At 31.0% G+C, this 10,568-nt stretch overlaps 2 protein-coding genes across 2 annotated transcripts; both read right to left on the bottom strand.

Moving 5' to 3' along the window:
• Window positions 1-1,101: 1,101 nt before the first annotated feature.
• Window positions 1,102-2,377, bottom strand: LOC106766644 (kunitz-type trypsin inhibitor-like 2 protein). Its single transcript, XM_014651749.2, has 2 exons — window positions 1,998-2,377; window positions 1,102-1,537 (listed from the first exon to the last, which is right to left on the bottom strand). The coding sequence occupies exons 1-2, from the start codon at window positions 2,302-2,304 to the stop codon at window positions 1,191-1,193; spliced, it is 654 nt and encodes a 217-aa protein (XP_014507235.1). The 5' UTR covers window positions 2,305-2,377; the 3' UTR covers window positions 1,102-1,190.
• A 5,553-nt stretch (window positions 2,378-7,930) lies between these two features.
• On the bottom strand, window positions 7,931-9,177 carry LOC106765790 (kunitz-type trypsin inhibitor-like 2 protein). Its single transcript, XM_014650825.2, has 2 exons — window positions 8,812-9,177; window positions 7,931-8,384 (listed from the first exon to the last, which is right to left on the bottom strand). Exons 1-2 carry the CDS (start codon window positions 9,116-9,118, stop codon window positions 8,038-8,040), a joined length of 654 nt encoding a protein of 217 aa, XP_014506311.1. The 5' UTR covers window positions 9,119-9,177; the 3' UTR covers window positions 7,931-8,037.
• Between the last annotated feature and the right edge of the window lie 1,391 nt (window positions 9,178-10,568).

Below are 10,568 nucleotides of genomic sequence, written 5' to 3'. Positions count from 1 at the left end.
AAATGACTTGAGCTGTCTTCACCGAATTTCCTAGCTCCTGATACCAATGTTACAGTTTGGAAGAATTATGCAGAGAAGCAATTATGCAGAGGAGAGAATACAGAGTGTAAGAGAGTTTGAAGAAAATGAGAGTTATTCTTATTGAAGAAAATTGAAATAGAGAGTACAAAAGAAGTATTTAAAGAGTAAAACTAAAGAATGAGAATAACTGTCAGAGGACAGTTATTACAGTTGGGAGATATTCAGATTAAAATACTAACATATATTATGTAAATGGGATAGAGCAACCAAGTGATCCAATATAATTATATTTATTCTTTGTTGATTAAAAAAAAATGCTTTGATGTTTGTAGGTATAACCGTGAGTAGGAAATGTATTCGGTTGATAATCCCTACCATGTTATGTTAATTGACTGTTTATTCCACTAAAACTTTCGCACATTAAATCGTATATTCTGTCTAAATATGTAATAGGAGTCTTTATAGTAATACGAGTTTCTCCTTAACAACTTTTAAGATAAAAAAAATAAAAATACATAAAGTTTTTCATAAACTAAAATGGCATCATACGTAAGTTAAAAATAACTCTTAAGAAGCTACGTAAAATAATGTCAATAGATTAATTTATTAATAAATTATTTTTAATTTATTGAGATACTAATTTCATTTTTTTTTTCTTCCTAAAAGTTCTTGAAGAGAAATTCTGACATATACATATTTTCAATTAAAATAGAACTCACACATTCTTTCACATTTTGATTTAATTTTTGAAAAATGATATTTTGACACCAATTTTTTGACACCATTTTGATACTGTACACGTGTCAAAACGTGGTTGGATGATTTCAAATTAAAAAAAAAAGTTTGGTTTTTTTCTTCCAAATATGTCCTTGTTTCAGTTTTTTTAATTTAATATCGTCCAACCATGTTTTGACACGTGTGCAGTGTCAAAATAGTGTCAAAAATTGGTGTAAAAATATCATTTTCCTTAATTTTTATAACGTAATAGTTTAAATTTGAGAGTCACTTTCCATTAAGTAACAATGTAAAATAATATATATATATATATATATATATATATATATATATATATATGACCAATGTATAAATAATCAAACAGTAAGGGCACAGCACTTTCAAAACAACAACATATGCATTAACTAAAATCTGATTAACTAGAGATATTTGACTCAAGCTACAGACTTAATAACCTTATCAGCTTTAAAAGCTGGTACGAACACAATATCGAATGCTTCATCCTGAGTCGTATTCAAGCGTCTTCCTTCCTCGCCGTTCTTGGCATCAAATCTCCCAATATCCAAGCAAGCTTTTGTGGCATCGAGGCAGAACACAAGCTTGTACCCAAATATGTATTTCTTAATGTGAAATTTGCCATCATAAGTTGATTGCCCTGGATGGCCTTCGGCACCACCAATTCCCAAACATGCCTTCCCGATTGATACATCTATGAACAACGACCACTTGGAGGATTTTGCACACCATGGCTTCTCTACGAACTCGATCTCCAGTTCGGTACCTATAGGGATGTTTCCAAAACTTGAAATTAGTAACAGAAGATAATTTATACGAAATTTTATAAGTCAATTTCAAACCTATTTCAATATTATAAAACCGGTCTCTAATAAGACGAGGTCCACATTCATTTATATATTACAAATTAATTTTATCTTATCATTAATTGATGTCACACTCTCAACACACTCTTTACGTCCAACGTATAAACAAAGCGTGAGACTAGATATTAATAAGTGGTCGAATAATGATCCGATAACAGGTCGAACAAAATGTTCAATAAACAACAAATATCTTAAGATAGACTCTAATCATTACTATGATACCATATTAAGGAGTGAACTTTAAACTTGACTCAATCTCACAAAATCAGCGTTATATTATATATTATAAATTGGTTTTACTTTTAATCCACTTGAAACTTCTAACAATTCAATTCATGACAATTAAGTTTTAATTAGTACCTGTGAAGATGATTCCAGGACTGATTCCGGGAATGGTGAATTGCACAGGAAGGCCACGGAAGACTTCAGAGTAATCTTGCAGGATAGTAAGAGAGCACTCTGAGTTTCCAGTTTGGGCAAGTTTCAATCCACCACCACCTGGACCACGGAGTGCTGGGATGATGTAGTATGAAAAACCTGGGTAAATGGGGTTCCCATATATGTCCACAACTTGTTCAACATCATCTGAGAAAGCTAAGGGAATGTTGGTGAAGAAAGCAAGGAGGGGAAGGAGGAAAGAGAGAGCAAGAACTACGGTTGGCTTCATGGTTGATCGATTTGGAAGGTGTTGTTGGAGATGTTTTGGAGTACTGCTTTTTGGTTCTTTATATAGAACCAAAGATGGTGCTATAGCAGCACGTGTTTCTACTTCAAAAATCATAAGATAATAAATGGTAGGTATGCAGAGCTCGGAATAGAAACATGTGGCAGCAACAAATGTGGAAGTTGTGGAAGGATATGTTATGAATGGACATAGCAACAAAGGTTCATTTGTGAAAGAGAGACATTCACAACAAGTGGGTAAATTATTTTAATGTTTCTTTCTTAATTGTGAAAGAGAGACATTCACAACAAGTTGATATTTTAATTTAAAATAATATTATAATATCACTAGAATGAGTCGATAGTCTCATTTCACAAAGAGGTAAAAACATTATTTAACAATGTTTTAAATAGATGGTGGAAAAAGAAAGATCTTAAAAAAGAAGGTTTAATCATTTAGAATGTCCTTATTTATGTTAAGTTTTCTCAATTAGGTCCCAATATTTTAAAATGTCTCAATTAAGTTCTTATTTTTGCAAAATTGAGTCAATTAAGGATTTGCCGTTAAATTGAATAAACGGTATTAAAATTGAATATGCATGACATCCAAACTTGGCTTAGGTGTCAGTTTACGGTGAGCTGACTTGGTTTTGTCACATTTCTTTTAATAAAATTTCATTGTTCCATTTTCTCATATTAGGAGTCTTCCATTTTCTATTATGTATTGCTCTCCTTCATCCTATTCTCCTGAGCACAATGAGCCATGAAAATTCCTTCTGCTTTTAATCCACTTCAAAAACCTCCCCTTTGTTTTTAAGCTATATCCTCACTAGAGAAACAAAGCAGAAAAAAGAAAACATCAGAACCAGAACCAGTATGTCCATCTTCACCAGAATCACTCCGTTAGAACCTCCATCGTAACTCACGCATCACACCATCTTGCTTGACCTGCACTACACAAATCCACAAAAATAAAACCAATCACCAAGAACCAAAATCAATTTCTAGCCCCACGCACAAGCTTGTATCCTACCTGCACTGAACCAGCTCTCGCATCATACCATCATCCAACCTGTAAATCGTCCAAGGCCATGAGAAGGCAAATGACGGCCCTGACTAGTGGAGGTGACAAGATTTGAGAGTGGCGGTCTGGGTGGTGTTTGCGATGACGTTAGGCGACGGGATTCTAGGGCTTGAGGGTGATTCTGTGGTGGTGGCTCATTTCGACGACGACTGGGCACATCATGAACGGCGAGGGCGCCTCCTCCTTGCGTGCAGAGAGGAGCCAGGAATGGTTAAATGTCGTGGCCGGCAGTGTTCGCTGGCGACGCCTTGGACAGAGGGGGATCCGTCGCGGTGGCTGGATCAGTTGGATGGAGGCGAGAGTGGCTCGTGGCTGCCGGCGAAGATGGGGGGCTTCTATGGTTATCGGAGCGAGAGGGAGAAAGGGGGAAAACGTTGTGGCCGGCGAAGGCCGCCGGTGACTCTTTGGACAAACCGGGAGGGCCGTTGCGGTGGCGATTCCGGTTGACTGAGGCAGTGGTGTGCGTGGGTTCAAGAGGGACTAACCCTTCGAGAGGGAGAGAAATCTCGAGCCTCTGTTTTCTCAGGGCTGACACTCACACTCAATTTAATTAAAAATTGTGAGAAAACAGTATAAACTGTCAGCATGCCACCCCAGTCAATTTTAACATCGTTTAGTTAAGTTAACGGCAAACCCTTAATTGATTCAATCTTACAAAAATAGGGACTTAATTAAGACGTTTTAAAATACTGAGAAAATCCAACATAAATAGGGACAATCTAAATGATTAAACCAAAAAAGAAAGAGAGAATGGTGGTGGAGAGATGGTAGAGAAAGAAGAAAAGTGATTTTTAAAACATGGATAGAGTAAGGTATTTATTTATAGAGTTTCTTTTCATGAAGTTTAGAGTCTCCCCTAAATTTCTATATGCTAAATTCAGTACTTAATAAATTTGTATAGTTTATTGAATATTAAAAAAATTATATTTCTTAATTGAATGACTCTTATTTCATTTTTCTGTGTGAAATTATTATATTATCGTATTTGTTTAGTTGCTGTTACATATTATTTCATAGTTTGAAACAATTTCTATTTTGGAGGTTACACATAGATTATTTACGAATCATTCTTCTAAGGATTTGATTTGAAATGAAATCAATCAATTGTATTTCATAATTCCATGCATTAATATGTTATTAATGCATTTTTTTAATATCAAATGAATGTATATGCAGTTATGTAATAAATTTTGACTTCAAAACAAATTCTTCAAAAACGTTCTAATTGTAAAATAATTAACCACTAATAAATAATTAGTTTAATATAACAAGAATAGCATGTTTCATTTTTATTTAATCGAAAAAAAATTATTTAATCTTTATTGTACTAAATCATCTATTTATCTAATAATTAATGTATATTTTTTTCAGGTTTAAATATATTTTTATTTTAATTTTCGTCAAAGATATTTCAAATTAGTCTTTAATATTTTTGTCTCAATTAAATTTCAATATTTTTAAAAATTGATGTAATTTTAATATAAATATCAATATAATATTTATATAAAAATTAAATTTAATCTCAATTTATAAATGATCAAAATTATTTAAAAAATAGAATTAAATTACACGTGATATTAATATTAATATATAATATTATTGTCATAAGATATAAACAATTATTATTTTTTAATTAGGAAAAGTTAAAAAAAATTAAAACAAAAATCAATAGTATAATCACTTTCCCTTCGTAAATCTAGAATAGTTTTTTAATATCTCATTCATAAAATAAACGAGAGAGAATTTTTCTTTTAAAAGAGTGTTGAGGTTACTAATTAATATAATCTGTTATACTTAATCATATTATGTTAATATATATGTTTTTCATGTAACCTATTAACAATTTTGAATCAACATAATTAAACATAATAGATAATTAGAGAATGTGATGTTTTTCTTGAAAGAAGCATATAACATAATCAATCGTTGCCTCAAATAATCAACTAATTAGGAAAAGTTTAGTTTCAACAAAATAATTTACAACAATTGATTATTTATAGTTCATAATCAATTATTCACTACTCATATAAATATGTGTAACATCTGAATTTGAAATATATTTAAGATGACTATCTGAATAGAGATGGTGGTGACCTAGCTGAATAAAGATGACAAACTGACTGAACGGAGATGGCAACCTGACTGAACGAAGACGATAGCAAGGATGAACAGAGACGACAACCCGATTGAACGAAGATGAAGGCTTGTAGCTGTTGTGGTGGAGTTGAGAGGAAGAAGACGGGGAAGATGAAGCTGCTTCGTGCACTAAAGATGAACATCTGTGAGAAAGTGAAAAATATATAATGTTTCTCTCTCATTAGCAGAGGAAAAAATGACCAGAAAAATTCTCACTCATTTTACCGAACGAATTTTTCAATGTATATTTGATTTACAGACGAAAAAAATCTGTCGATAAATAAAATATATGTGGCAAAATTCTCACCCATTTTATCAATAGATTTTTTCGGAAGTAATACATATCTAATTTATCGACGGATTTTTCTATAAATAATGCACGTTTCATTATCAACGAATTTATTGATGAACTTTTTATGTAAGTAATGTATATCTCATTTACAAACAAATTTTTTCACTAATAAATGAAATATACATTATCGATCACTTTATTCACAAATTTTTTTTGTAGGTAATACATATCTTATTTATTGACAAATTTTTATATAGATAATGCATGTATCGTTTAGCGATGAATCATATTAAAGAATGTGTCTAACCAAATGTTTTAATTTGCAGCTTCCAAAACCCTATAGAGAATGGACAACACATCAATTCAACTATGACAGATGTGAAAATTATGAACCAGAGGTCTCATATCCTCTATGAAGAGTTAAAAGGCTTTGTTCAAAGAATCGACATGAATGTGGTGAAGAAAGATCTACCACCCAAACTGTATTTGTGATAACTCTCAAGCTATCTCCCTTTTTTAGACTAATTTTAAATGACGTAAGACTAATTTATATATCTTTTCATAGAATGTTTTGAGTTCATGTGCTAGACTTGAAAATTGAACACAAATTTATGATATAATTTGGAGAATATTTAAATTCCAAATTTGAATTGCCATCATAATTTGATTACTCAATCAATTGAACAGGGTGAGAATGTGAGTGAGTTACTGAAAACCTTTTTACATGTTTTTGTGACTTTTATGAATTTGGATGAAGAGTAGGAAAACATTTTGCAGATGATGTTTATATATATATAAATATATATAAAAGTTGTTAGTATTGATAAACTAGAGATAACAAATAGTATGAAGTTGGACTTTATTTTATATATAATAGAAATAACTATTTGAATAATTAGAATTATAACTGAATTATAAATATACTCAATTTTTATTTGGTTTTCAAACTCGAACTACAATTTAAATTAAGTAAATAGATAACTATGATAATTATTTAATCAATATTAATCTATTTTGACAAGTGCACAAATTTAATCGAATTTAACAAATAGGAGTAGGATTTTTGAACCATAAAAGATATATCTATCATTATCAATTCTATTTACGACAAAGAAACTAATTTTATTATATTTATGTGAATTGAATTTAATAATGGTGTCAACATGCTTCCAGAAACCTATTATTTTGGTAGAAAACATATGCCATGAAAGAGTCTCGCATCCCTGACTTTCTTTTTTCAGTAAAACTATTTTGTTCTGTGTATATAGATATATCACTTAATTTGATTTATTTCAATCTTACATCTTTATATTTCTTTTTTATGACAGTTGAATTCATTACAATATAGAAAGATGGATTTTGAAAAATTTTGTGCAACTGAATTCATTATTATGAACTTTATGTATCAAAATCAAGATTCTTAATGAACATCTTTCTCGGTCATATTTTTAATATTTTAATTTAGTATTGAATATTTTTCTTTTTAATTTTTATTTATGAAAAAAAAATTAAATATATGAATTATATTAATATATTGAATAATGTAATTTATTTTACATATAATATTCAGCTTTAGTTCTTATTATTTCACTGTGGTTATTAAAATAATTTGATCATAATTTCATTTAATCAATAATCAAAAACTTCTGCACACATTTCTGACGGTTTTTCTATAATTTTTGTAAATATTGACAGATTTTTAGAAATCTCTGATTATATTGACGGTTTCTTCAAAACTCCTGGAAATATAGATAGTTTTTGAGAAACCTCTGCAAATATCAGTGAGTTTTGAGAAATCACCATTATTACCGGTGGTTTTTCCAAAACCCCATTAATATTGACGGTTTTCTCCAAGCTCACGCTAATACTGACGATTTTTTTAAAAGTTGTCGATTATTATTTAGCGAAACAGTTTTTTTCAATAGTTTTTCAAACCACGGGTAATGATTATTTGGAAGTTAACACCGTCGGAAATAAAAAAATAACCCTAAAAAAATTGTAAATTTTTGTAGTGCATGGACTTGTGTGGGCTTCTCATAATATTAAACCTAAATTTTTTTAATGTCTTTCATTGAAGTTTGAAAGAGATGAAAGAGAGAAAGATATCACGCAAGAAAGTTAGCAATTAACTCTCTTATTCAGTTTTGGAATAGATTCTCTTAGGTAATGCAAATCAAAAGAAATGATTGCATTAACTAAAATCTTATTAATTAGAGATATTTGATTCAAGCTACGGACTTAATAACCTTATCAGCTTCAAAAGCTGGTACGAACACAATATCGAATGCTTCATGCTCAGTGGTAATCAAGCGTCTTCCTTCCTCGCCGTTCTTGGCATCAAATCTCCCAATATCCAAGCAAGTTTGTGAGCCAGTGATGCAGAACACAAGCTTGTACCCAAAGTTGTATTTCTCAATGTGAAATTTGCCACCATAAGTTGATTGCCCTGGATGGCCTTCGGCACCACCAATTCCCACACATGCCTTCTGGATTGATTCGTCCACGAACACAGACCACTTGGAGGATTTTGCACACCATGGCTTCTGTACGAACTCGATGTCCAGTTCGGTACCTATAGGGATGTTTCCAAAACTTGAAATTAGTAAGAGAAAATAATTTATACGAAATTTGTTAAAGAAACCGATTTTAAACCTATTTCAATGTTATAAAACAAGATTGGGTTTACGTTCAGGTATATATTATAAATTGGTTTTTATCTTATCTTTAATTGATGTGACACTTCTAACACAATCCTTACGTCGAAGTATAAATAGAGTGTGAGACTAGACATTAATGGGTGACCTAATAACGACCCGATAACAGGTGAAACAACATGTTCAACAAATAATAAATATCGTTAAGATAAACTCTAATCATAACTATGATACCATATTAAGAAGTGAACTTTAAGCCTAGTTGAATCTCACAAAATCGGCGATATTATATATTATAAAATGGGTTTTATTTTTAATTAATGACAATTAAGTATTGATTAGTACCTGTGAAGATGATTCCAGGGCTGATTCCGGGAATGGTGAATTTCACAGGGAGGCCACGGAAGACTTCTAAGTAATCTTGCAGAACAGTAAGAGGGCACTCTGAGTTTCCAGTTTGGGCAAGTTTCAATCCACCACCAGGTGGACCACGGATTGCTGGGACGATGTTGTATGAAAAACCTGGGAAAATGGGGTTCTGATATATGTCCACAACTTGTTCAACATCATCTGAGAAAGCTAAGGGAAGGTTGGTGAAGAAAGCAAGGAGGGGAAGGAGGAAAGAGAGAGCAAGAACTAGGGTTGGCTTCATGGTTGATCGATTTGGAAGATGTTGTTGGAGATGTTTTGGTGTACTGCTTTTCGGTTCTCTATATAGAACCAAAGATGGTGCTATATAGCAGCACGTGTTTCTACTTCAAAAATCATAAGATAATTAGTACATGGTAGGCAGAGCTCAGAATAGAAACATGTGGCAGCAACAAATCCGGAAGTTGTGGAAGGATATGTTATGAATGGACATAGCAACAAAGGTTCATTTGTGAAAGAGAGACATTCACAACATGTGCGTAAATTATTTTAATATTTTTTTCTCAATTTATTAATAACTGAATAATAGTTAATTTATTAAATTAATGAAATATATTTTTAAAATAACTCGATTTTTAATGAAAAATAATAATTTGTGTAACGATATTTCAAATGTTATAGGTGGAGAAATGTAAAGAATTGGCACAAAATATCGAGAAAGAGAGAATGTAATTTTTAAATAAAGGAAGCAATTATTGGTAGTTTCATCCATAATGTTGTGAAATATGATATCTAGAATTTTGAAAAGAGTTTTTTATCCGAAAATCAAATTTTTCTTTTACCAATAAAAATATTTTCTGGAAATCGGCATTTTCAATGTTGGTTTTAACAGAAAATAAATATATATAATAATCAATTTTCTTCATTTATATAAAAAATTTAAAAAAATCGAAGAGACTATATAGATGTGTTTTGCAACGTGCTCAGTGTAGGTAAGGGTGTGTTCACTTGGGAGGTAATCGGAGGTGATTGGGGGAGAGTGATTGAGTGGATTTGAGGATAATATTTTTTGTTGTTTATTTGAGTGGATTTGGAGGTAAATGAGAATGAATTTTGAAGTAAATTTTTTTAATTTTTCATATAGACTAAATCTTACACCAATTCTCACAAACTTAATTTCAAAATTCACTCTCGTTTATCTCCAAATTCGCTCAAATAAACAACAAAAAAAAAATTACCCTCAAATTCACTGAATCACTCTCCCCCAATCACCTCCAATCATTCCCAAATGAACAGACCTAAAAGATTAGATGTCATGCTATGCAAGTACAATATATGGATAAGGATGAAGTTGGACTCAGTTATTTTAATGTAATTGCTAAGCTAAGAAACTATACAAAATTGGAATTTATATATTGATGTATTTTTATGCTTTTATTTATTTTAAGTGAAGAACTTATGTATTTAATTTAATAGTTTATATATATGGATATTTTGTAATTTTAAATTATATATATACAAACATATTTGATAGTTATTTGATACAATACAAACTAAAGCACGTGTCACAAAAGATAGCGCACCTTTCTTTTATTTTTTTTATGTTAATAACGGTTAAATGCACGAGCTTCACGAAGCACACTAATAAATAAATTATAATATTAGAGCTCGTGGCGAGGAATATTTTATGTTTTCCGTGGAGCACGACCTTGTTTGTTTTGAAAAGAGGGTTA

This window comes from Vigna radiata, chromosome 1 (assembly GCF_000741045.1).
Source record: "Vigna radiata var. radiata cultivar VC1973A chromosome 1, Vradiata_ver6, whole genome shotgun sequence".
NCBI lineage: Eukaryota > Viridiplantae > Streptophyta > Magnoliopsida > Fabales > Fabaceae > Vigna > Vigna radiata.
This window is presented reverse-complemented; position numbering and strand designations above follow the sequence as displayed.